A 27,774-nucleotide genomic window follows, 5' to 3' on the forward strand; every position below is an offset into this window, starting at 1 on the left:
CTCCGCGCCGCTCCTGGTCGGCCCTAGCGGCCCTGGCTGAAGGAGACTGGAGGGCAGCAGGCTGCTCGTGCCCCCTCATGCGCAAGATGCTGCTGGCCGCGCTCTCCCGCGTGCTGCAGGGCCCGGCCGCCGCCGCCGCGAGACCGGTGAGGGGGGCCGGGGGCGGCGGGGAGCGGCGCGAGCGACCCGCGTCCGGGTGGGGGCGGGCCGGGCCCGAAGCGGAGCGTGGGGGTTTGTGGGTCCGGCCGGAGCGCGGCCCCGGGCTGGAGAAAACTGGGCCCGTGCGGCCGGGCGGGGCGGCAACTGGGGCGGCTGATGTCGCCCGCACTCCGGAGTCACTGCGGGCTTGTGGCTTTTTCAAGGCGTTTAAAATGAGAACGCGAAGAATGGAGTGAGTCCGTGTCCGCTTTCTGTGATGTGAAGGGGGGATTCCCGGGCCCAGAAAGGGGCACTGCTGAGGGCAGTGTCTGGGCTCATGCTGCCACAGTGAGATGAGATCCTCTTTTACAAAATCGGATTGTTTACGCCAGAGGATGTTCCCTCCAGGGGCGCTCCTTGCAGATCCAGGCACAATTACCCTTTGTACATGTACACAGCTGTACGCAGCAAGTTGGAACACAGGTTTGGTTTATTTAGATTCGCTACAAGTTGAAAATATCTCCTTGAAGTCTCCTGCGGTTTCCGACCTGTTTCTGTTAGCCCGTGCTGCCTCACTTTTTGTCTTAAGTTCCTAATTCGGGTCAGATCATCAGTGGGTGTAAATGGGTACTCTTTTACACCAGCTGAGTATCTGGTCCTCTGTCTCAGGCCTGATCTGCACTAGAAAATTAGGTCACTTTAACTGGTTTCAGAGTAACAGCCGTGTTAGTCTGTATTCGCAAAAAGAAAAGGAGGACTTGCGGCACCTTAGAGACTAACCAATTTATTTGAGCATAAGCTTATGCTCACGAAAGCTTATGCTCAAATAAATTGGTTAGTCCCTAAGGTGCCACAAGTCCTCCTTTTCTTTTTGTCAGTTTAACTGCATCAGTCAAGGATGTGAAAATCCACGCCCCGGAGCAGTGAGGTTAAACCAACCTAAATCCCAAGGTAGACAGTGTAGAAGGATGAATTCTTCCATTGATCTAGCTATCGCCTCTCCGGGAGGTGGATTACTTACACCAGTGGGAGAATCTCTCCTGTTGGTGTGGGTAGTGTCTACACTGAAGCACTACAGCAGCGAAGTTGTGCCGCTGTAGTGTTTTAAGTGCAGATGAATCATCAAACTGTTGCTGCATAATGCTCTTTTTCTGATTGCTCTGAATTCTCCCTACCATCACCATTTATTCTTGAGCATTGCAGACTCTCCTCATTCTGCCAGTTTCCCCCATTTATTTTGTTATGCATCTCCCATCATGCTGCTGGTACATTTGGAACAGTCTCCCTCTTTTCATCTCTCAAATCTTGTTTCCTCCTTAGACTTTTCTTCAAAACTCACTTCCAGAGATTCTTTTTACCCTTTCAGTATCAACCCCCACACCTTTCCTTATAGCAGCTGGTCATGTCTTGTGTCTGTCTTGTTTAACTTACTTTGTAAATAGTTCAGGGTGAAATATGTCAACACAGGTTTGTAAAGTGCAGTATAAACTTGCAGTGGTATGCATATTATCACATGAAATGCTATTAAAACCAGATAGTAGGAGCTGGTCCTGTGTTCTAGTGGCAGAGCAACGCTCTTTTTTGATTTTGTCTCACTAGGAGCTGGAAGGGTGTGCTATTTGACCCTAAAAGAAAAGGAGTACTTGTGGCACCTTAGAGACTAACAAATTTATTTGAGCATAAGCTTTCTTGAGCTACAGCTCACTTCATCGGATGCATTCAGACCCTATTTACTAACTTCTATAGTTGATATGAAAAATGTTTGTTTTTTGACAGGCTTTGCAGAATGCTTTGTCCTACCCTACTTAGGTCAGTCCAACCTTTCCTTCACTCAACTTGGGAACTCTTGGTAGTGAAGGGAAGTAAGGAGCAAAAGTGGGAGTTATCTTAAGGCACTGAGAGGGTTAAGGCGGGCAGGGAGTAGCCTGAGCTTCTTAAGACTTCAGTTGTCTTCAGTGCATCTTTTGCCAAATGTACTTAATAGAACAAAAGTGTATGAGTTTAAATAGAATATCAACTTAAAACATCAGCAGAGGAAAATGCAGAGAGGTTCAATACTGAATGGGTTAATGAAAGGTAAATCTTTTGGGAAGGAAAAGGAGACTTAATCTTTTCCTGACTGCAAACCTCAGTGATCTTGGGTCTGAGGTCAGTCCACACTAATCTAGTGTAAAATTCCATCTTCATTCTCCAATTGTTTTTAGTGATAAAATAACTAAGGCTTGAAGATTAAAATGAGAATAGATGGTTGAGAGGGAAAGTTCAAAATGCTAATTTACAGATACTGTCAAAACATCCTACCATTGTATGCATTTTTTTACATACTGTTGTTGCATGTGTAATCCTAAAGTTACTAAAGATCAGAGAATACAATTCTTATTTTTCCGTTTGTATAAAATGTCAAATGTACAAAGTAGACAAAGGAAGCTTCACTGTTTCCCATGTCTAGTCATTTGTGTGTGTAAACTCAGAACAGTTGGGGAGGACACCAGCCTTTTTTTAAAATTGATTCAATTTCATTTTGGTGGTGAGCTTTTAAAAATAACTTTTGAAGTGTTGAAACCAAAGAAAGGTAGTGAACCACAGAAGACATTATTGAATTACTACTGTGTGACTTTACAAGATTTTTCATCTTGTGCTATGTTCTTAGGCTGTGTAACCCAATGTCTGCAATTGTGCCGATAAGTGATCTGGTGTTAGCATAAGTGGTCAAATTCTCTTAGTATGCTTTTGGAAAGAAAGCTTTTAAAAATAGTTGCTAGGTGAACTAAAGAGATTCATTCAAAGATGGATTACGATCTGAAACAGATAAGGATGTTCTCTAAATTAAGATTTCCTACATTTCTTCTGTTCACATGTCTGAGCAGTGATCCCAGTTTAAGTGTACTAACATGATTATGAAGACTGTTAGTGTATATTTTTTTTGCTGTTTGTTTGTATTTTGAGTGTGGAATTCATATGTCTCAGGAAGCATATAATCAGACAACTCCCTAATCTTGTACTGAGCTGTTGAAATTGCTGACTATTTTAAGGAGAAAATATCCCATGCTCAGTGAAATTACTTTGTTTAATGAACTTTTATATGAGCTTACATCTTAACATTTTGATCCCTACCCTTCTTTCGCAACTCATTTCCATATAGACAAGAGACCCCCCAGTGAGTGAGACATAGCTCACGAAAGCTTATGCTCAAATAAATTTGTTAGTCTCGAAGGTGCCACAAGTCCTCCTTTTCTTTTTACGGATACAGACTAACAGGGTTGCTACTCTGAAACCACCAACTTCGTGGTATTGAAACTAATCAGTGAGGAGAATGACTTTGGGCTCTGTTTTCAGTGTGCCATTGACCCTCCTCAGTATTACATGGGGAAAAGAGCTTCCCCAGTGACTTCTTCTGCATGGATCTCACACCTGGTAGAAAAAGCCTGGCGAAGCGAGCTTGTGCAGCAGTGTACTTTCCACTCAGTACAGACCTCCGAGGCTTGGTCTACACTAGGAACTTACGTTGGTATAACTGTGTCGCTCCGGGGTATGCATTTTCTACACCCCTGAGTGTACTGACCTAACTTCTGGTGTAGACAGCACTATGTTGATAGGAGGGCTTCCCCCATTGACATAGCTACCACCTCTTGGAGAGGTGGAGTACCTATGCTGGATTTAAAAAAAAAAAAAAAAAAGTTCTCCTGTTGGTGTAGGTAATGTCTTCACTCAGCGCTATGGCGGTGCAGCTGCAGCACGGTAAGCGTAGACAAGCCCTGAGACCGATAGAGTGACTTGCTCACTCTTGCATGGTAGGAGCTAATGGGGAGAAGATATTGGAAGAGAGGCTAAGAATTAATGCATCTGACTTTCATCTTTCCTACACTAGTTTTATACCTGTGTAACTCTGACTTTAGCAGTGTTACTTCTGGTTAACCGGTGAAAGCAAACCAGAATCAGGCCTGCTGTATGGAGAGAGGACATGGGATTGGAGGGGGATTGTCATGCGTAGGAGTTACTTTGACAAAGATAAGGATTTAGTGGGTTAAAAATAGGAAGTAAAAGTGGTTATTAATACCTAGTTCTAATATAGTATTTTTTTATCCAAAGATCTCAAAGCACTTTACAAAAGAGGTAAATATAGTCATCCTCATTTTATAGAAGAGGGAAACTGAGACATAGAGGTGAAGTGACTTGCCTAAGGTCATCCAGTAGGCAGAGCAGATGAATGGGCAACATTCTGAGGAGAATAGTAATAGAGAAATTTTGTAAATGAAAATAGGCAAGTTTGAGGGCTGCGTAGGAATATAACAGGGACAAATGAGCTGAATGGGGTATCCTATTACTCCCTCCTCCTTATTCCACACCACATTGTCTTATTACATGTCTGGAAAGCACCAAACACGCTTTTGAGCACTATACTAAAAAGGTAGATGTTTTCTGAGTCAGGTTTGTGCTGACATGCTTGGTCTGCAGCCTGGACCAATGAGTTTTGTCTCTGTTGTTTAAACTTGCCGGGCTGATTTACCGACCAATCATCAACTTCCAAGATTATGGAATGAGGGCATGAGTAGAAGCAGCGAGAATTCTTTCAGTTGTCAATTGCCTTTCTTTTTCCACCCACTCGATGACTCTGTTGCAGCCCAATTCTTATATTTGTTTTTTTTCCCATTCTCCTTTCATTGTGTATTCTTGTACACCCCACTGCTCTTATGTTTGGGGGTTTTTGCCAGTTGCTCCACTTTATGTTCAGTGTGCTTACAGCGAACTAAAATGTATTAAATTTAAGATCCATGAAGTGGTTTAAAAAATTGATTTCTAGTATATTTCATTTTGAGAACAGCTTGGGGTGAAGCAGATAACTCAAAAAACAAACCAACCAACCCCCAAACCCTTTATAAATTATAGCTTTATAGACTGACAGTACAGTCGCAGAGTGCTACCTCAGGAAGGGAGGAAAGCTCTCTTGCAGAAATCAGGAACTCTGCAGAAGGGGAGGGAGTCTCTCTTGAGAGGAAAAATGCCTTTAGGAGAATCTGTAAAGTAACTTTACCAATGAAGTGTTAAATTATTTAATATTTGACAAACTTTTTTTCCCCCAGATTATGAACTTAGTACCAGGCTTTTAACTCTTAAATGGTGTCCTTTTATGCTGCTGGCATTAGTTCTTGACAGTACATGTTGTCACTGCTTTTGTGAAAATCATTTTAATCAAGAACTGAAATTTTAAGTACATTTCAGGACACTTAACATTATAAAACTGTGTACACCAATTTCAGCATTTATTAGTCTTTACTTTCAGAATGATAGTCCCTATAGAAGGAAACTTCAGGATTCTTCCCTGAACAGCAGAGACTCTAATAAGTGAAAGGGTTATTTTGTCATTTTTGTAACTGAAAGTAGCAGACTGCCCTTTCTGGACGTTAAGAGGTAATCTTTCACTGGATCCGTTCCCTCTGATGCAGCTCATTTGCCACATGTGATCTTTAAGTCATAAAATCCAGGAGCTGATTGCTAGTTCCTCAGGCTACATTAAGGCACCCAATTAGAAATGGCCTGAGCTTTCCTGCACATTTGAGTGCCCAAGCTAGTTCTATTGAGATATCTTAATATTGATTTGGAAACCTAATTTTAGGCTTCCAGGTTTGAAAATTTTGGGTCTGATTCTTTTCCCTGGATTTTGTTACTTACACTGGTGCAAGTCAGTGTTAACATACTGCCAATCAAGAGTAGCACTTATATCCACTTCATAAGGTAATGTTTTACATCTACTTTGCACTCCATGTGCACAGGTGTTAAATGACTTCATGAAGTCCAGAGCTGGGAAGAATCAAGTCATGAGGCCTTAAAGTACATCCATAAGCAAGAGAAATTATAGCACTATCTTTTATTTTGCTAGGCTATTGATTATTTTTTCCCTGAATTGATTTATTACAGCTGTTGACTCTTTTCTCTTTTTGTTTCCTCCAATTGCTGCTACCTTAGGGAGCTGTTAGTGAGGTAAGGCACATCACTTCTGTAAAGGTTTGCTTTTAGCCAGTTAAAATTACGTACATATGTAATCTGCTGTACAAACTTGCTAGCCTTTTTATATAAACCTAAACTCCTTGCTCATTTTTAATGTCACATGTAAAATGGCTAGAGAGCACTGTTAGTATTGCTACATTTTACTTATTTAATCTAATTTTCAGAATGTTTCTTGAATATCTTTAATCTTAGTAGTTTTTTCTTTTAATCTGTTGCATTAAAGAAGGGTTAAAAGGATAGTGAGGTTTTTAGACTGCTTCAAAATGTTTATAGTCTGAGGAAAGTCTTCAGAGTCTAAAAGTGGAGGGTTTTTTGTTTTTAAATTTGTACTCAATTTCTGAGAGAGTACACCAGAACAATATTTTTTGTTAAGCATGAAAATAGTTCTGTTGTCTGTCAGTTGACGCCAACCAACAAACTAACAATAAGTATCCCAGATCCGTGGTTACTGATATTAATTGTCAAAGAGAGATGTTTACCAACCCTCAGGCCAAAACTTTAATTGTTACCCGAGAAAAATAATTTTACATCTGCTCCTTTCAAAACATTGAGGGGAAAAAAACCCAAATGTAAACCAAAACAGGATAAAAATGCAGCCTCTTCCCACAAGATTTTAAAGAGTAAGTAATTAAGAGTGTAAGGAAGTCAGTGTCCTTTTAATGTAGTGATGGTACCAGTGAATTCAGTCATGTAATGTGGATTGTGCATGGTATGCCAAATTTTGGTGAATGTGGATGAAAAGTGATGGGCTGCGGGATGAAGGTTGACAGATAGAGGAGGAAGAAATGGGATTATATTTAGCTTGCTAATAATGTTCTGTAGACTGGTAGTAACTTTGTAGTATGTTGAAATATAATGTGTTTGAGAGATACTGTGTATATATATGTAATGTATGTAGTATTTGCTATAGACATAAATTTATGTGTATATATGATATGTTGTGTGTGTATACATTTTTTCACAGTCCTGAGCAATGTAGCTAGGTCAGCTTACATTTTAGGTGTAGGCCAGGCTTAGATTGCAGTTCACTCTGGTTTCTGGTAATTAATTGCAACTTCATTTTTAAATATGAAAAATTTTGCACCGTGAGCACCACAGTTAGGTCAGCCTAACCCATGGTATAGATGTGGTGAGATGAATGGAAGGATTCTTCCATCAATGTAGCTACGACCTCTCAGAGAAGTGGATTAACTACATTGATTGAAATGATGCAGGCTCTGGCGGGACACTACTGAGAGTATTAATTCAGGACAAATTGCTTAGAGCAGGGCAGTTACAGCCCAAAGCTGGGGTTCCTTCACTACTGAGGTACACCAAACCAGCCAAATAGAGAGGACTTCGGTTTTACCCCGCTGTCTAACCAGAAGTCATACAAGGAATTCCCTTAGACACTCCAATTTCCCAGTATCACCACCAGCCCCACTTCTTATGGGGATGAATGGTTATGAAAAACAATACCTCAGTGAAAGAAAAAGGGTTCTCCAGATCCCAAAGGACCAAGCCCCAGACTAAGGTCAGTAAACCAGTTAGATCTTACCCACAAATCACGCTGTTGCCAATCCTTTAGAATCTAAAATCTAAAGGTTTATTCATAAAAAGAAAAGAAAAAAAATGAGAGCTAAAACTGGTTAAATGGAATCAATTACATACAGTAATGGCAAAGTTCTTGGTTCAGGCTTGTAGCAGTGATGGAATAAACTGCAGGCTCAAATCAAGTCTCTGGAGTACATGCATAGCTTGGATGGGTCATTGAGTCCTTTGTTCAGAGCTTCAGTTTGTAGCAAAGTTCCTCCAGAGGTAAGAAGTAGGATTGAAGACAAAATGGAGGGGATTCCAGGGCCTTTTATATCCTCTGCCATGTGGAAGGACACCTCTTTGTTCTTACTGTGGAAAATCACAGCAGCAAGATGGAGTTTGGAGTCACATGGGCAGGTCACATGTCCATGCATGACTCAGTTCTTTACAGGTAGAGCAGCCATTACTCACATGCTACCTTGACTGTTGTGGATTGGAGTCTCCCAAGGTCCATTGTCAGTTAAGTGTTTCTTGATCGGGCACTTAATCTGAAGAGTCCCTTCTCAAAAAGCTGGCCAAATGTTTCATTGGTGCTACTTAGAATCAAACACATTGAGATACAAGTACATAGCCAATATTCATAATTTCAAATACAAAAATGATACAGACAGCATAATCATAACCAGCAAATTACAACCTTTTCATAGACCCCTTACTTGATCGCCTTTGTACAAGTTTTGGTGCAACTATAGGACCTTGGTTGCAACAATGATCTATACTGTCACAGTTCATGTCAATAATGTCACACCCGGTATGTCGATGTAGGAAGTGTCTACACCATGGTGCTGCTATAGTGTATTTCTATAGTGTAGACCTACCCCTGGGACTCTTATTCCAAAGATGTACGTGCACTGTTATGTACTGCCTTGTCTGTTTGCCCGCTCCTGGTAGAATGTCTTACCTGTTCATATTACGAAAAACATTAGGTTATAAAATCAGTTAAGCAATAGAATAAACTGCCAAGGTAACTTGTAGGATCACAATCCTAACAGACTAGAGTGACATCCATCTGTAAGAACTTTTTTTTTTTTTAAAGTAAAACTGAAAAATATCCTGTCATTGTGGGGTGGGAGGTGAACTACATGATGTGCTATATGACCCTTTCAGGTGACCATATATGTCAGCAGCTTGGCTGAATGAGTTATTGGAATTGCTCTTTTATATAGCTAGATAGGAACTTGGGCTTTTGGAACCAAAGGTAAAATGTTGTATTCACTATGCTGTATAGACAGTGGGTGGATGGATGGATAAGCAATTGTTGCAACATAACTATCATTTATGAGAGTTACAAAGGAGTGTTGAGTAGCCCCCTAATCTGTGCCCACTTTATTTTAAAATGTACCGCTTGTTCTTTTACATTTCCTTCTTGAAGCTTTCTGGGTCTTAGGTCCCTGGCCCTTATGGTTTCACACTGTTTTCAAGATCTGACTGTGCTGCTCTGGCTCAATCTATGCTATTCTTTATTCCTCAACTATCTGTTCCTGTCATTACCTTTCTAAAGTGGGTCTAGGTTGTCCCTAGAAGTGAATAATTTTAAATCCTGCCAAGTCATGGGGACTGGTCTAGGGATGAAAGGTAGCTGTTAACTTGAAATGATTAGAGCAGCCTAAATTTCAGAAAATTTGTATTTTTCTTGCTATTCTAATATAGGTGAAATTAACCCCTATGCAGAGGGCCAGGACAAAGCCTATGTCCTACTCACCCTGTGTTCTCACACGGTAAATTTCACACACCCACAAAGACAACTTCCCTTTGAGTTTGATGCTCTTGATGCTTGCAGGATCTTAAGAACTGTTCAGAATCCTCATGTTTCCATTATTACTTAGTTATTGATCACTGTTGCGAGCTTAAGATGGCACCCAATCTTCTGTTTAAAAAAACTTTAAATTCAAGTTAGAAAAGGAGTTCTAATATCTAGGGAGGGGTACAAGTTAAAATCCAAACTACTCTCTAGTACTATGGGAAGATAAACATAATTTGTGAGTTAAGCACTTTCCATTGGTATCTGGAAGTACTGTATGTGCTACATATAATGTTGACTGATTGTTTAAATGACTGGGGAAATGTTCTTTTTCCTTGGGATTGTTGTTGACTTCTACATTTAAATAACATGTATTGGGGTTTTTTTTAGGTTTCCCGTGTGGTGGTGGCATCTCGTAACTACGCAGATTTCACAAGTGAGGCTACATTTGATATTAAGGTAAGGAAGTTGAATATTTCATTTTTGAGAATTAGCATTAAATAGAAGTATTGTTGTAGATATTACCACTGTGGATTTCTCTGTAAGAAAAGACATAATTTCTGAATGTTCAAAACCAAACATTTTTATATCTATCTGCACCTGGCAGGAGTTCACAACTGTTATTTCCTCAGTGCATGAAAAAAAGTCAAATTACGCGACGAGTAAAAATTGTTGCTGTCTGGGATATTTAAAATGCTAATGTAAGATTCTGAGGTAACTAAAAACAGAAAATAGCATAAATTATTGAGATGAAAAACTGAAATATTGTGAACTTAGGACTGGAAGGGACCTCCTGAGTCCTGGAGTCCAGTCCCCTGCTATTCAGGCAACCCTCACGTATAATCCTGTTCATAAGTGCATCAAGCTCTATCTTAAAATTAGGGAGATTGTTTACCCCTACTAATCCTATTGGAAGGCTGTTCCAGAACATTACTCCTCTGATGGCTAATTTCTAATTTCCAGTCTATATTCATGACTAGTTTATACCCATTTGTTGTTGTGCCAGCTTTGTCCTTTAGCTTAAATTGCTCTTGAGACATGTACTAAGCATCTGCACAGACTCATGAGGATGAAGGTCTCTTGTCTTTATACCCAGCATGCCAGCAGGCATTGGATTGACCGGGCCCCTTAGTAGTACACAATACCATTTTTCACCTTTTGGCCCTATCAGTATCCGCAGAATCTAAAGTTTGAGGTCAGTTCTCTTAAGGGGCTCAGTCATTCTCTCCTATTTGGGTTTCCCTCACAGTCTTCTATCAGAGGAGTGGCATTTGCTGCTCCCCATGTGTGATAGTCAGGGTCCAGTTATCCCAAGGAGAGAACAGAAGGTTTAAATCATTAGTCTCATAGTCATTATGAGATGTATACAGTTTATGGTTGTGAATATATGTATGTGTGTATGTAGAAAATTGTAATAGATACTGTGGTGCGACTTCAGCATCACCTCACAACAGGGCAGTGAAGCAATCAGACCGAGAGGAATTATCTCCCCACCCAGAGGAGACTAGCTTCAAACATATAGCCATTGGCCAGTCTGAGAAAAATCAATGAGGAACCATCAAAGTAAAGGGAAATAGCTTGAAACTGAAAAGAAAATCAGTCTTCAAAAACTAAGAAAGGAGGGAGTTTTCCCCACTTTGAATATCTATTGTGAGTAGTGACTGAAGCGGGGGGGAGGCAAACCATTTTAAAATGGAAGTGATTTGAATTGAAGAGCCTCCTGCCTTGAGACTGTCCCCCAAGTTCTGGATGCTATCAGTGAATACTGACATAAGCACCAACTCTGTGGATGCTCCAGCCCTGGAGCACCCACGGAAAAAAACTAGTGGGTGCTTAGCACCCACCGGCAGTCAGCTTCTCTCCACCCCCTGCCAGTGTCCCTGCTGATCAACTCCTCTCCCTCCCTCCAATCGCCTCCTGCCTTCCGCAATGAGCTGTTCCTGCAGAGCAGGGGTGGGACGAGGTGGCTGGAGGTGGGGCCTTGGGGAAAGGGGTGGAGTGGGGGTGGGGCACTGCCGGGGCAAGGAAGAAGCCAGCGCCTGTGAATACTGGATCCCCCTTACAGCTAAGGGGTAAGCTGGGAAACTTTTAAGGCAATAGGTAACTCTTATTATAAAAGGGATTTTATCTAATAGGAAAGTGCAAAGCCTGTGATTGTCTTTGTTTATTTTCATACCAAGCAGATCTCTGTTGTGCAAACTGGAACACATGCTCCACACAAAATAAACTGGTATCTGAGGGACTGGCTTCATGTCTTCAAGGATGACAGATCAGATGTGAAAAATCCAAGTATCTGGTAGTTAAGAACTTGGGATGGACATATTTAGGGAGACTTGGGACTGAAAGGGCTGGCATCACCCAGCAAAGAGTAATTGGGCTGGTGAGAGCCAGGGTCAAACCTTATGCTTGTGGGCCGGCTGCTGGTGTCAGAGATCTGAACCATGGCTGCACAGCACCAAGGCATCCAAAGGGCAGGCATTAGCCTGGTCTGGGTGGACCCCAAAATGTCACACCATAGCAGAAGCCATGGGTTCCATATCTCAAAGATGCAGCCTTTCCCTCAGGTCTGTGTGGATTCTGGGGAACATGCAAGAGGGAATGGGGCATCCTCTGTAATTGTTTGGTTTGCTACAGTCCCTGGAGAATGTGTTCCCTATGCCACTAGCTACCCCAGGAAGGAGAGGTTGCTTTGGAGCACAGAGAGGGGAAAACAGTTTCAGTTACTTCAGACTCTGTCTGCAGTAATTTATGCTCACTTCCTGTTCAGGTTTTGGAAAGTACCCACTTCCCACTCATCCAGACTGGTGGAAGCTTCCTGCATGGTATAAGGGTGGGGAGGGCAGTATGTTGCAAAGGTGGCGTCCCTTTTGGCAGGCAAAGGGAGATCCTGCACACAACGCCCTCTGTGTGCTGGTGCACAGAATAAGACCTGGTCCTATTGTGATGGGGTCCCCGGGGTGCAACCTGGACTGTGGGACCGCTGAGCCCTCCAAACCCACCAGCCTCGCTTGCCTCTCACACTGTGATGCTGATGTCAAACTATAAACCTCTGACAGGCACTGCACTTACACAGCCATCCACAGGCAGGGACATACCCAACTGACTTACATGAGTGATCTCCCAGCCACTCATGAACCAGCAATAGAGAGGTTCCAGCCAATTCTCCGTCCTGCGCCCCCACCAGCTCCCCAGCCTTGTACCCCAGAACTGTACTATCTTGCACTGGTCAGAAGCCTGACCAGTGTAAGTTCATTACTTAGTTCACCACTTCTTCATAGGAAAATGGACATACGCCAGCCTTTGTGACCTGAGTAGATTTCCCAAGCACTTTTGACAAACTCACTGGTAAGGATAAAACATTAACTTGGTTTATTAACTACAGAAAGATAGTTTTTAAGTGATTATAAGTGGTAGGTATAAAGGAGATAGTTACCTTAAGAAGTAAAAATAGAAACATGCATTCTAAATCCTAAACTTTTATTCTAAGCAAGTGTTGGATCGAACAGCTTTTCTCACCCTGACAGATGGTACAAGCAGGTTACAGTTCCTCAGTACATAGACTGGAGTCCCTTTCCAGCCTGGGACCAAACTTCCCCATTTCAAAGTCTTTGTCCTCCAGATGTTCTTCCAGATGTTGGGGGTGGGGGAGGGAAGAGACCCACTGTCTCTTTTATACTTTCTTCCAGCTTGCTGGAAAGATCTTTGCTGTGACGTGTTAGTCTGCCCCTATGGGGTACTTGTCTTCTCCAGCAAGTCTCTGGGATAGTGGATTGGGTGTTAACGAGTCATTAATACTGTCTGGCTATTGATGGCTACTCCTTTGTTGTAACTGAAAGGCTGGTTGTGGGAGTTCCCAGCCTCAGAACATATTTCCATAACACATATAGCAATACTTCACATCTTCACATACAATGATATGGTAGTATATACAATCCCACAGGATATTAATGTTCACCGGATCAAGACTTATAAAATGATATCCCTCAAGGCATACTTTGTACAAAACATATCCTAATATCACAGTGGTGAATATGGGGGCTCCAGAGGGCTCCTTTGAGGTACAGAGTGTCTCACCTATGTTGCGAGCCATTATGGTTTTTAAGATTATCTTTGGAATGTGACTTATGAAGCAGTGCTGTCTTCCTGAGTCTGCAGATAGAATAGTTGGGTCGACTTCTTCCTGGTGTAAGCCCACTGGTATCAGTGGATTGTCACTGGAGATGAAACAGCTCTACTAGCTGTGGGGTACAAAATGGAGCATTAACTTTGAAGTGTAACAAAGACTGCGTAAATGTCCCCACTGCTAATTATTTTACAGCCGACCCCTTTAACAAACATTCTGATCATCACAGTCTTGTGGGGAGAATTTGAGTAGATTACCACCACTTCCCTATCTGACCCCGGATAGTACTGTGACCCCTTCCTCCACAGAAAGACAGCCATGTAAAAGGATCAGACTCTTTTTTTTTCTGTCCTTTGATAGGGCACATACAAAGTAGACTGGCCTGCTGAAAAGGAATAGCCATACTAAAGGACTGAGTATCTAAGTTCCCTCTAAGCTGCGCAGCAGGCTATAAAGGACCGTGCAGGCACACAGCCACAGGGGCCTGGACAGGGGAGAGGTAGGGGCTGGGCAGGGAGGGGAGGAAGCTGGGGTGTGCAGGGCTGGCCCCAGAGCTGCTGCTGGTGGGGAGATGGCTAGGGGGAGTTCTCTCCTGCTGGGGGAGCCTGTACCCCAAACCCCTCATCCCTGGCCCCACCCCAGAACCCACACCCCCAGCCAGAGCCCTCACCCCGCTACACCCCAAGCCCAAACTCTCTGCCCCAACTCCTGCACCCCAAATCCTTCATTCCCAGCCCCACCCCAGAGATTCAATCAACTCATCTAGATATTTGCTTTTTAGTGAAGTCAGTACAAATTAAAATTTCATACAGACGATGACTTGTTTATACTGCTCTATATACTGTACACTGAAATGCAAGTACAGTATTTATATTCCAGTTGATTTATTTTATAATTATATGGTAGTAATGCGAAAGTAAGCAATTTTTCAATAATAGTGTTCTGTGACACTTTTGTATTTTTATGTCTGATTTTGTAAGCAAGTAGTTTTTAAGTTAAGTGAAACTTGGGGATATGCAAGACAAATCAGACCCCTGAAACGGGTACAGTAGTCTGGAAAAGTTGAGAACCACTGGTTTAGACCTAAAGATTCAGGTTTTACTGTTCAGAAACTATCTGGAACTTGAACATAATAAATTAAAATATTGGATTTTTAGTGCTGAGATGAGAAACAGGGACATGTACCTTATTGAAATACCTCCTTGATCGTTTCTTTAGAAATGCGATCTCCATCTCCTGGAAGAGGGCCCTCCTGTCACAGCAGTGCTGACTCGGGAGGAGGGACTCCGTTACTATAGGACTATGCACACCATTCGGCGCATGGAACTGAAGTCAGACCAGTTGTATAAACAGAAGATTATTCGTGGCTTCTGCCATTTATGTGATGGTCAGGTGAGTGATAGGTCCAGAGAGTTCATAAAACAGTGTGGAGTCTTTGTTTGTTGCATTATTTAATGTAGGGGTTTGAATGAAGAGGGAGCTAAGTTTAGAAGCATAAATAAATTTTAGAAGTGGAAAATACCTTAGTCTTAAAGCATAGCTGGATCACGGACACCCCTTCTCTTTCAGCATATGTATAAACCAAAATTTGGTCTATTTTTCCTTATTTAAAAAGACAAACAAAAAATCCACTTTAGATCATATGTGCCCCAGCTAATGAGGTTGGAAGAAGATCTACCTGTAGCTTCCTCAGGGCAACAGATGGGAGGGAGAAGGCAGAAAGTGCTGAAGATGGGCACAGGGAACCAGTATCTGCAATGTTCTGTTTACAGCTAATCTGGAGGTGGAGACAGGGCTTGGGGTTCCCTGTTTCCTCCACATCAAGCTTCCCAGATGTCCTTTGGGAAGGCTGGGGCAAAAAACATTTGGCCTCTAAAATAGCATCTGCCAGCAGGGAAAGAACTTCAGGGATGTCTGTGGCCTAGTTTTGCTGCCTGTCCTTTTTCCCCCTTTTTGGGTGTGGTGCAAAATCCCCTCTTCTGTGAGATGGCTGGTGATACTTGTCTCCCCCGCTCACTGATCATGGGGAATGGAAAGGTCAGTCACGGTGAGCATGGGAAGAGCAGTGCTTAAGAGGTTGAACACACAGGCAGTGACAGTGGTCTGCAAGCTTTCCTAGTTTCTCACCTTCCTGAACATAATCATCAATCTCCTCCTCTGCTGGTTTTGATTATTTTGGAGTTGCAGACTGTTGTAGTCAAAGGACCTAGCTCCAGCCCCATGTCAGGCATATGTCTCTGTTGGGGTGCAGGACAGTTGACTGTACCTGGTGCCTCCATTGCTACAGGTCTTCTAAGTATGGACTGGGGACCTTGGCCCCCAGCCTCAAGAGCTGGTTAGAGGAGTCTCCTGTTTTGTCCCCTGTTGTCAGACTTATTTTTCCTTTACAACAGGAAGCATGCTGTGTTGGACTTCAAGCTGCCATGAAACAAACAGATCACTTGATAACAGCATACCGGGCTCATGGCTATGTCCACACACGTGGAACTCCTGTCCGAGAGATCCTTGCTGAGCTTACAGGTTCATTTTGAATAAAATAATAAAGATAAATGAGGAACCAGGCACTGCTGTACTTATCTTGCATCAGCATTTCCAGATAACATCTAAACCAGTGATACTCAGACTGAGGCTCGCGAGCTGCAAGTGGCTCTTTAATGTGCCTCCTACAGCTCTTTGCTGCACATGATATTAAAACACTGTGTGATTTAATTAGTAACCAAGATGCTTTTACTATGTTATTAACCAATTGTAGTTGATAAAATAATAATACTTGATCATTTTGCTGTGAGAATAATATACATAAAAAACTAAATATTTCCTGTCATACTGTGTAAATATGAATATATAGTCCTATAGTAAATTAAACCGTGAATTTACACTGCTGTGGCTCTTTTGGGTTAATGAGGTTCCTGAACCACTGAGGTCTGAGCATCACTGATCTAGACTAACTATGACATACTAAATACATTGGGACATGGGATGTCACACAGTAACATGGGAAAGTTAAATCATCAGTATTCTGTGACCTCTCTGGATGCCTCACAATAAAGTCACAAGGTAACTTTAATACTCAGATACTTCTCATGACTTGGAGTAAATAATACAAAATGCTATTCCTTTCAGTTAACACCACTTCTGAAAGCTTTTCTTGATATCATAGACTCTGTCTACATGAGCATTATCTAGAAGCATGTCTTGCTACAGTAGCTTTATTATTACTTGTGCTATACGTCCCATCTAAACTATGCTTTTGGTGGACCTTATTTATTCATGATAGGACTTGACACCCTCCAGTTTTGCAGTTTGGATGGTTCCGACCCTGAGCTGTACTACTGCCTTGGTCTTTACAGGAGTTGTAGCACAGCACGGCTTCACCTATAACGCACAACTGAATTGTGTCAGGGACGACCTGATTACACGAGGGAACTCTTATTATGATAATTGCTACAGTGAAACTGAGATAATAGATTAGACTGGTCAGGAAAACCCAGGTTAGAACCTTTGTCTCAGGAACCATATTTACACGAGGTTGTGACTAACCGTGTTTCTCTGCTATAGCTTATAGCATGTATCAGAGGTATGAGGGGACTGACTGAACACAGATAGGATCTGCTTCCTTGTTAGAAAATACTAAGCTGTTATAGAATGATGGGACTCTTCCTGTAGATGTTTGTTTTTCATTTCTCTCGCTAATCTCATTTAGTGTTTACTTTGATGCTAGTGGTAATGGTTGCACTGTTTTCGTCTATTCCCCATCTGTTTGTAGCTACCAGTTGTGTCCTGTCAGATACTTAAAACGTAACCTCTTTGGAAAAGGGTCTGTCTTTTCATGATATGTCTGCACCTTTCAGGTCGGAAAGGAGGATGTGCTAAGGGAAAAGGAGGATCCATGCACATGTATGGCCCGAACTTCTATGGGGGCAATGGTATTGTTGGTGCTCAGGTACTATGATGCAGTGTGCAAATGTCTAGCATTTTAAAATCAAATTAAATCTCACTTAGAGAGGTTCTGTGCCAGCGTCACCTTTCTTGCTGTGGGCCTGCCTGCAGCAATCACTGCTGTACGTGGCCATAGTCTAAATTGGTTTCCACTTAATCCTTTCCAAGCCAAAACATATAGCTGAATCTAACAGATTAAACTACTGATATTAGTTAATGTTATGTGAAAACTAGAGTTAAGATTTGATTCCTGTTACAATCTAATGGAAATGAGTTAACAGCCTTTGTAGCTATACTCTTCATATATACTCTTCTTCGGGGGGAGGGATAGCTCAGTGGTTTGAGCATTGGCCTGCTAAACCCACGGTTTAGAGTTCAATCCTTGAGGGGGGCATTTAGGGATCTGGGGCAAAAATTGAGGATTGGTCCTGCTTTGAGCAGGGGGTTGGACAAGATGATCTCCTGAGGTCCCTTCCAACTCTGATATTCTATGATTCATTATTAATTGCATACATCTACAAAAGTTAATTTTTATAGTTCTCAGCTGTCTCCAACTGTTCCAAATGTTGCTCTAAAAATATCAGTTAGATTTGTTAGATCTGTTTTATATTTCACTGTAGGTTCCTCTTGGAGCTGGGATTGCCTTGGCCTGTAAGTACTTTGGCAAAGATGAGATCTGTTTGACTTTATATGGAGATGGTGCTGCCAATCAAGTAAGCTTTCTTGATTTTAAATGTGTTTAGTAAGAGTAGTCCTATGTATGCCCTATTGACATTCATTTCAATCACTTTGTGATTTATATGTAGAAGTCAGTAAGTCTGGCAGTTGTGATGGAGGGAGGGTTTTAGAATGTGGACAGTTGTCCACTGGTAACTGCTTAAGAACCAGACTCATGTCATATAGATTGCTGAGCAGTTGTCAGAGAACTTTTGGTCACTCTCAGGCTGCTGCTCTGTCTAGTCACTCTATGTACTTTAAAAAGAAAAGGAGGACTTGTGGCACCTTAGACTAACAAATTTATTTGAGCATAAGCTTTCGTGAGCTACAGCTCCCTTCATCGGATTAGTCTCTAAGGTGCCACAAGTCCTCCTTTTCTTTTTGTGGATACAGACTAACACGGCTGCTACTCTGAAATCTATATACTTTAGGCATTCACACTGATTGAATTATAGAAATATTTTAGAGCTTGAAAAATTTAAGTTTGGAAGGCTTATAAGTTAGGGAACCAGGCTTGCTTTCCGAAGGTAGATCTGAAAGACAAGAGAAGTGGTGGTGGAAATCTTCACCCTAGTGGTTCTTCACATACCAGAAGTGTAAAGGATCCTGGAATGCCTACAAGGGTCTGCTTGGAAGCACATCTTTCACTTAAACTTATTGCTAGTAGGTGCCTTATAATTTTGAAGCGCCATATTCCCCACCACTCCCCGCATTTGGAGCTCTGTTCCCCTGCAGGAAGCTGTGGGGGAGTGGGGCCAGATCTTCACTATTCTAGCACTGTCTAGCCTGCAAGTTTTGAGGGGAGAGGTCTTTACATACCCTGGACCTGCCCTGTGAACAACTCTCATACTGCCTGCCTCTGCTGTTGCTCATGGCTTTCCTAAGTAGGGGAAGCATGATGTTGACATGATTCTTGAGTTTCTCTGCTGTCCAGAGTTCTCAAGTGCCGCACTCAAACTGACTAGTGGTGTTAATTTCATTCTGACTTCACTCTGTTGGTGCTTGGAAAAATCCATGAGCTGTAGCAGACATAATAGACCTGTCTTCCTGAAGACCTGGGGTGGGGAATCAGCTTATATTTGATTCACATATGAAAGGTTATTTACTCCTGAGGGCATTCTGCACCAAAATATTAAAATTTCTGTGCACAGTGTTTTAAAATTCTGCAAATTTTATTTGTCAAATAAATGTGGAGGCTCCAGCATGGCATTGGGGAGCACAGGCCACTGGCTTCACAGAAGTGGGAGATGACTGTGCAGCTCCCCTCTCGGACACGGACTCAGCGATGAGGTTGCAGCCAACCCTGACACAGCCCCTCCATGTCAGGTGCACCAGGTGTGGGCAGGCAGGCTCAGCAAGGCAGGATCCAAGTGTGGAGGAGTTTGGTGTGGGCTGAGAGGGTTCTGTGTGGGGCAATCTGGGTGCAGGTGGCTCAGTGGGGGATCCAGGTGCGGGGAGGATCTGCATGCACAGGGGCTTGTTCGGGGGGTTCTGGGTGCAACAATAATGGGACTCTGCAGAGGGGGTCCAGGTGAATGTGGTTGGGGCTCAGTAGGGTGGGGATCTGGCTGTGGGTGGCTCATTGAGGTGGTGCGGGGGAAGTGACGCTCGGCAAGACGGTCTGGGTATGAGCGTGTCTGACTTCACAGGGGTGGGCAGTTGTGGTAGCAGCTCCCTGTACAGTGATCCCTCCCTCTGTAGCTGAGGAGCGATGGGCTCAGGAAACGGGATCGGGGAGGAGTTTGCAGAGCTTTCTAAAGCTGGGGGAGAAATCTGGGGGTGCCATGCAAGGGAAGTCCCGTCCTCCCCACAGGGTAGGAGCCACCAGCCAGGTCTTCCCCCCCGTCCTGCCTGCTGACCAGCGGTGATTTTTCTCTCTGCTGCCTGCCAGGGGCACCCAAAAAATACTGCTGGGGAGGGCTGCATGACCACTCTTGTGGCTTCCCTTTGCTTCCCCATCAGAACGTCATTTTTCTGCAGGGAAGCAAAGAAATCTGCAGGGGAACATACATTTTGCACATGCGCAGTGGCACAGAATTCCCCCAGGAGTAGGTTATTTTACCAATAAGGGCTAGAAACTTAACTATAGCAACTTCTACAGAAATCTGGGCTTTAAATCTCCTCTCCCCACACTGTGGAAGCCATTCCAGTTTCCACTAGCAAACGGAGTTCTCAAGTGATGACCTTTTCTGTGACCTCTACTTGCATAGAGTAGTTGATACAACAGAGTTGGAACTTTCTTTATTTAGCAGAAGTAGAACTGTAACACATTACATGTGTAGTCCAACACTGCTTTTATTAAAGTAGTTTTCAAATTTTGTATTGAAAATATTTTAGTTTTGTGAACTCTTTGGTGCATCAGTTTATCCTGAATGTTGCTACCTAGGGATTAAGGATAATATTTTTTAATGGGCGAGTATTTTACTACATACGGGTTAAGATGAAGATTTTCAACCCTATGATTTTCTTTCAAGACTGAACTGACTCAGAATTTGAGTTCACTATCAGAGTTAAATACTAGCCAGACCTTTGATGGAAGTGAAAGAACTCCTGTAGGCCTTGATACTTAAAATTTAAAGAATCCAAAGGGGGACCCAACTTACATGTTACTGTTTTTCTTCCAGGGTCAGATATTTGAAACATATAATATGGCAGCCTTGTGGAAGCTGCCATGCATTTTCATCTGCGAGAACAACAGGTATGGAATGGGTACTTCAGTAGAGAGAGCTGCAGCCAGCACTGACTACTACAAAAGAGGAGACTACATTCCAGGGATAAGAGTGAGAACACTTTCCATCTTTTCCATATTTATGGTGGAGTAGATCATTACAGATCATGAATTCATACTGAATTTATGGGAATACTTAAATTGATTGTTCACCCTCTGAAGTCTGCTCTGATCTTATCTAATTAAAAAGCTTTTCTGTTAACAGGTGGATGGTATGGATATTCTCTGTGTGAGAGAAGCAACAAAGTTTGCAGCTGAACACTGTAGATCTGGAAAAGTAAGTTACTCAATATCAGTCCTTTACCATGGATAAGGTAATTATTTTGTGCTATATTGCTCTCACATACAAAATCTCATACCAAGCCCGTACTCTGCAGTTTTGAAATTCTCTTTGCATCTCTTTTTCTCAGTTAAGGAAAGTTTCAGTGTCAAACATTTATTTATATACTATTTATTTGACCAAATTTTTCTCTATTTCTCTCAGTTTTACAGAAATGGACGGTCTAAATACCTTTTACCATTATTAATTGACTTAAGTAAAAAGACCATATTAAAACTGAAAAGCATGTATTTTCATCCATTTTATGTCTTCTGCTGAGAGGATTTCTGAATATGCTTTAAACAATTGGTTCCCAAACTGGGGGGCGGGCTGCCCGGCCCTTGAGCTCCTGGCCGGGGAGGCTAGCCCCCAGGCCCCCCCCCTGCTGTCCACCCTCCCCCATAGGTACGCCACTGCACAGGCAGTGTGGCTGGCACCTGCCCACCTCCCAGGCTTTCCAATAAGCCAGTCCTGCTGCCCTGAGTGTCCTGGTAAGGAGGGGGGGGATCCCGGGGGGAGCAGTCAGGGGACAGGGAGCGGTTGGATGGGGCAGAGGTTCTGGGTGGGGGGGCAGTCAGGAGACAGGGAGCAGGGGGCATTGGATAGGCGTGGGGGTCCCGGGGGCGGCCTGTTGGGAGTCGGGGCAGTCAGGAGACAGGGAGCAGGGTGGGGAGGTATAGATATGGGGCGGGTCCCAGGGGAGTGGACGGTCGGGGACAAAGAGCAGGGGGGGTTGGATAAGGAGTGGGGTCCCGGGGGGGTGGTTAGGGGCAGGGGGTCCTGGGAAGGGTGGTCAGGGAACAAGGATGATAGTAAAGGAGAAGTGGGGGGTGTGAGGGTTTCTTGAAAACTAAAAAGGGGACGTGATGCCGAAAAGTTTGGAAACCACTGCTTTAAACATTTTATTTACCAATTAAAAGATCAGTGGGGGAAAGAGTAACAATTCTGCTGTATTTGCAACTAATATAAAATAACTGAAGTAAATCTTTGTGAGATCATGTAGGAAGAGTAAAACTGAGCACTAAGTCTGAATTTTTAGAAACAAACTGAGCACTAAGTCTGAATTTTTAGAAAGTTCTCTTTAAAGAAGGCATATACAGTAATTTGAACTAACTCAGACATGATATAAAATCACAATGAAGACCTTCTGTATTGGAGTGTTTGTTCCACTTCATCTGTTCTTTAGAACCAACGTGTAGACTTATGAAGTGGATGAATTTATTTTTGAATACTATTTTTGACACCAGAAGGGTACTGGCATGAAAGAAGCACAAGAGACCTCATCAGTGCTGATAGAGCAAGGTCAACTCCGTTACAATCTTGAAAGGGAAGGACAATTTTATGCAACTGAAATTTGCTGAATAATGATGTACTGATATCTGAAGCTGTGGAGCTATGCTGTTTAAATACTTGAGAACCAGGTAGTGAGAACAAGCTGCCAAGTGAGGTTATTAAATTGCCTTCACAAAACATATATCCAAGGTTCTTCTTGAAACTCATCAAAGAATAGTTTAAGGATAATGAAATATCTCTTGTCCATGTTGCAAGAGATCATGTGTAATGCGAAGAGTGAGCTTGGAAAGGTGTTTTGGGGGAGCATTGGTGTTGTCTCATTCAAACACAAAATTTGTAGCTGAGGCGAGTGGGTAATGCCTGGATCTGTAGTATGTTGTTGTTGCTCTTTAGGCTTATGAAAACAACCATAAACTCTTTTTCCAGGGTCCTATGCTGATGGAGTTACAGACATATCGTTATCATGGACACAGTATGAGTGACCCTGGAATCAGGTACAGTAAAAAGGGTTGTGTGAATTTATTCTATTGGTTAATCTACATACAAGGCCTAGTGAGTGGTAGAAAAGATGGTAGTAATGTTTCCTTCTTTCTCCCTGTACCTGCACACTCGGAATCAAAAAATCAATGTCACTGACCAAAATGTAGAAATGTGGGTATCTTGCTGAAATCCACCTTTAGGCATGTAAAAAAAATTAAGGTTGAAATATTGCTGCTTATGAGACTCAGTTTGACCACTCCTATCCCATTGCCCAAAAACACATCACCAGTCAGTAATGCTATACTGTATCTCTTCATAGGTTTATATTGCACACATCACCGTAATGTGTGACTTAATATCTCTCTCAGTTGCTTTGACTCCTAATACTTCAAAGTGGCATAAGTCCCAATGTTAGATATATTTTTCAAAGATTCACATTCAGTAAGACCTTGTTTATTCTGCACCAACAAATTCCTTTTTCTACTATTTTACGTAAGCTTTAACTGAAAAACAGCTTGCTTTTAAACCTCTCTGGTGCATGCTTTCAATGCAGGTGTTGATTGTCCTTTGGTAGAGAAATTAAAGTAACAGTATTTTATGTAGTTTTCACCCTTAGCACACTAGCTCTACTCCCAAGCGTTTTTAAACACATTGGGGACTGATCACTGTGCTAGAGTTTCCGTGTGGATTCTGTATTTCAGGAAGGATATTTTCTAGCTATTGGAAAACATGGTCTGGTGATGAGAATTTCTAGGAGGAGGTAGTCCTGTTACACCATTCACTCTGTTTGTGTGTGTGTGTGATAATACTTGATTTTAGTCCCTGAAGGCCGGCTGCCAGTTTCTTCAGTGATCAAACAATTTTCTGATTCATAGCTGAGTATAAGAGCAGGATTCTGTTCCTTCTTGTGCTTCATCGTTAAGATTTTTTTTTTTCCTGGGTTCTAACCAGTTACACCTGTGTGATCTAAGGGCATGTCTACACTTATTGGTAGATCAGCACTGCTGCAATCAATGCAGCGAGTGTTGATTTAGCGGGTCTGGTGAGGACATGCTAAATTGATGGGAGAGCCCTCTCCCATCGATTTGTGTACTCCACCTCCCTGAGAAGTGTAAGGGAAGTCGATGGGAGACGCTCTGCTGTCGACACCGTGCAGTGTAGCCACCGCAGTAAGTGGATCTTACTATGTCAGCTTCCGTTACATTATTCACGTAATGGAAGTCGCGTAAGTTAGATGGATTTACCACGGTAGTGTAGACCAGCCCTCAGAGAGCATAATTTGAAAATAATGGAGTTGCATGTGTATCAGTGGGGGACTAGTTTTCCTGCAGGTGGTTTGTGCAGGAAAGGAAAGACTCTGGACCCAGTTTAGGGGGCCAGTGAAGACAGCTGGAAAAATTTTGCAGCCAAAGTGAGCGCTAAGTCTAAATTTTTAGAAAGTTCTTTAACCTGAAAAGGGAAGTAATGGAAGCCTAAAAGTGCAGTCACTGAACCCTAGAGGAGAGATGAGACTGAAGGGAGCAGTCCTCCAGGGGCTACGGCATGAGATGGCTTTAAGTATTTTTCATTTCTAAGTTTAGGCACTGCCTTATGTAGGCAATTGTCTTAAAAATACAAGTATATTCTGTCTAAGTACTTAAATTCCCCGTCGTCTGACGGAGATGAATTCATTAACACACCCCTCACGTGATGGAGCATTATCCCTTTTTGAGGGAGTAAGTCACTTGCCCAGTCATGCAGAGTGGGAGCTGGATCCAGATCTCCCAACATTTTATTAGCCTTCACACCAATAATGACTTTTTTCACCGGTAAATTAACTGTGTTGATTGATTTCATTCTAATTCTTGCTCTGTGTCAGTGGGTAATCACAACTCCGATGTCGGGTGTTCGTGTGGGGGGGACTTATATAATCATGTCTTTCCTTGGCTCCCACAGCTATCGTACTAGGGAAGAAATTCAGGAAGTCAGAAGCAAAAGTGACCCTATTACTCTGCTGAAGGACAGAATGGTTAACAGCAACCTTTCTAGCGTCGAGGAATTGAAGGTATTAAGTGATATTTTGCAGATGACTCTTGGTGATAACCTGTTAAGGCGTAAATGAGCAGCCTGTGAAAGAGCAACAATACGTTGCAGTAAGTGGCCCCGTGAGATGGTGCTGCCAAGAGTTTCTCTCACCCCGGCTGCGTAAAAGTGGTATTGGTGAGAAATAAGGGACTAATAAAAATATTCAGGGTTTTCCTATTTAAACAAAAGGAGTCTAATAACGTTAACTAACTGAGACAAAACTACATGCAAGTGAGTTTACGCTTTACTCCATGTGTTCTGTTTCTGAACAACAGAATTCAGTGCAGTATTTCCCCTTGCAAACTTTGAAGTGAGTGACAGCTCTTGGAGGGGATGGAGGGAAGGCTTTTTGTCACCTGGGAATTGTATTTTAAAATACCTACTACTTGGTGCATGTAAAAACAGGTTTTTTTAAAATTAGGCTATTTTGAAAACCCCAGGGATAAACCACTGCTTCTAGGGATTAACTCTGAAGATGTCAGTTTGGTGGTGACAGGTCCCAGAAAGTCCTCTCTAACATCTCCACCCAAGTGTTGCAAATACTACACTACGGCTGTGTTACACTCTTTCTGCACTTCTTTTCAGTTTCTGCTGTTAATCAAGATAAGATTTTTCTTCTTTGAATTGACTAAACAAATCTGGCAAGAGGCACAGGCCACTTAAAAAGATGAAAGCTTTCAACATCTTAATTTGTAACCAGAACTGAAAAAGAGGAAATGTAGAATATGCGTGTTGTTAATTACAGCTGTAGCTCTTTAAGTAGTGTGTAGGTTTGAGTCTACAAAATAAAAGCATGTCAAATAGTTCAGTTTCCGATAAAGAACAGAACTTTATCATAGGACTTCCATGTAAAAGTAAAGGGGATTGGCCAGATTTACATACTTTCATTTTCTGCCCGGTTCATAGAAAGGTGGTTATATTTTACCTTTGAAGGCAATTTGTGTATAAGAGCCTTTCCTTATTCTGGTCCCAATCCCAGCATTTGGAACGTGAGCATATGCCAACTCTGAAGTGTTCCATCAGTGCATTATAAATTTCATGATGAGGGAGTTATTTTGTTTTTAAATTGGCCTGGAAGGATTAAATGATGATAACCATCCATTTAACCACACACACAAACCCATGAAAAAAATATTTCCATTGAAGTTTACAGAAAGACGAAGTAAGAAAAATGCGGTAAGAACTAACTTAAAGATATTTACTTTATGATATAGACATTGAGATTCAAAAGTTAAAACTTTGTCATTAAATAATTGTCTGACCCTGCCCCCCCCTCATAATTTTCCACATCTCTGAAACTTTAATTGTGCGGGAGGGGGAGCTTTATCATTGACATTGTACACTGCACTTTTTTAAAAAAAGAAAAGTAAATTCTGCCAAGTTCATCTTGTAAGTCTACTAATAATCATACTAAGCAAATTACTGAAACATAATTAGCAGTAATTCTAGAGAAGAGTTAGACTTCTGGTAGTTTATTAATTCTCAGTGTCCTGCATGTGATTACTGCAGTCATTAACCTGTTAGGTAAATTACTTTTTATAGTCATTTGGTCCTGTGGGGAGGAGTTAGTTGCCAGAGTTCAGTAACCCCTCAGGAAATGGCTTATTATTCCCTGCTTGAAAGTTTTGTATGCTTAACTAACAGGTAAAGTTTGCAAAAGCTCTCTCCACATGTGTCTGCCAGTCAGCAGCTGTAATAGAAATGGATAGTGTGATCATAAGATGACTAAAGTGACCTTTGGGCTTGAAGTTTAATTTTAGCCTGTTAGGCATTTGAAGCTCCCATGTTTGGCCAAATCTTGCCGTTCTCATTCAGGCAAATGTAGTTCCTATTGAATACCACTAGAAGTTTGCCTGAATATGGATCTTCTGATGTAACCCTATCTCACTCTGCATTAGTTGCTGAAAGGAGGAAATCCAGCAATGGGGCAGTAACTATTCTGTCTGCCACGCCCTTTTATACAAACAGACCAACATTTCTTTTAAGATTGCTTTCTCTGTCACAGCCTCACCTGTCTTCTGTGTTTTTAGGAGATTGATGTGGAAGTAAGGAAGGAAATTGAGGACGCAGCTCAGTTTGCTACCACTGATCCAGAACCACCCTTGGAAGACTTAGGCAACCATATCTACAAAAATGAGCCACCCTTTGAAGTACGTGGCCCCAGTCAGTGGATCAAATACAAGTCTGTTTGCTAAAATGAATGCAGTTTACTCCAGCAGCCTGTGGCCTTTTTGGGAGGATTAAATTTTGTATTCATAGTAAGAATGAACTGTTCATATTTAAGGTTTGTTTATTTGGAAGAATAAAATTGCTTTCAGCCAAGGACAGCTAAACATTATGTAGAAAAATGCATGAACCCATGGATAAGGAGCTGAATTAGGATAAAGCAATGGTTATTTAAATCGCTATAAATTTGCTTCAGTGGGTGGTTTTGGATTGCTTTACTTACGAAAGTTACTCCTCTAAATGTTTTGAATAAAAATCATGTTATGTACAGTATATAAATATACTGTCACATGAAAGTGGTCTACCGTGCCTGTTCGCTTTGGGTGTGAGATCAGAGGTTTGTGATACCATTTTTTGTTGTCAGGCCCCAACTCTTTGAATAAGTTGTAAAGAGAAATAAGGATTTACTTTGGAATTTAATTTAT

The 27,774-nt window shown here is 42.1% G+C and overlaps 1 protein-coding gene across 2 annotated transcripts; it reads left to right on the forward strand.

The window, feature by feature from the left end:
* On the forward strand, window positions 1-27,651 carry PDHA1 (pyruvate dehydrogenase E1 subunit alpha 1). Of its 2 annotated transcripts, XM_073356788.2 has the most exons (12): window positions 1-146; window positions 6,103-6,117; window positions 9,851-9,919; window positions 14,802-14,975; window positions 15,977-16,103; window positions 17,435-17,526; window positions 18,143-18,235; window positions 20,864-21,019; window positions 21,173-21,244; window positions 23,006-23,073; window positions 24,995-25,103; window positions 27,154-27,651. In XM_073356788.2, the coding sequence occupies exons 1-12, from the start codon at window positions 78-80 to the stop codon at window positions 27,316-27,318; spliced, it is 1,209 nt and encodes a 402-aa protein (XP_073212889.2). In that variant the 5' UTR covers window positions 1-77; the 3' UTR covers window positions 27,319-27,651. The 2 variants fall into 2 exon arrangements, with proteins under 2 accessions (XP_073212889.2, XP_073212897.2); XM_073356796.2 differs by lacking the exon at window positions 6,103-6,117.
* Window positions 27,652-27,774: the final 123 nt, after the last annotated feature.

Source organism: Lepidochelys kempii, chromosome 1 (assembly GCF_965140285.1).
Source record: "Lepidochelys kempii isolate rLepKem1 chromosome 1, rLepKem1.hap1, whole genome shotgun sequence".
NCBI lineage: Eukaryota > Metazoa > Chordata > Testudines > Cheloniidae > Lepidochelys > Lepidochelys kempii.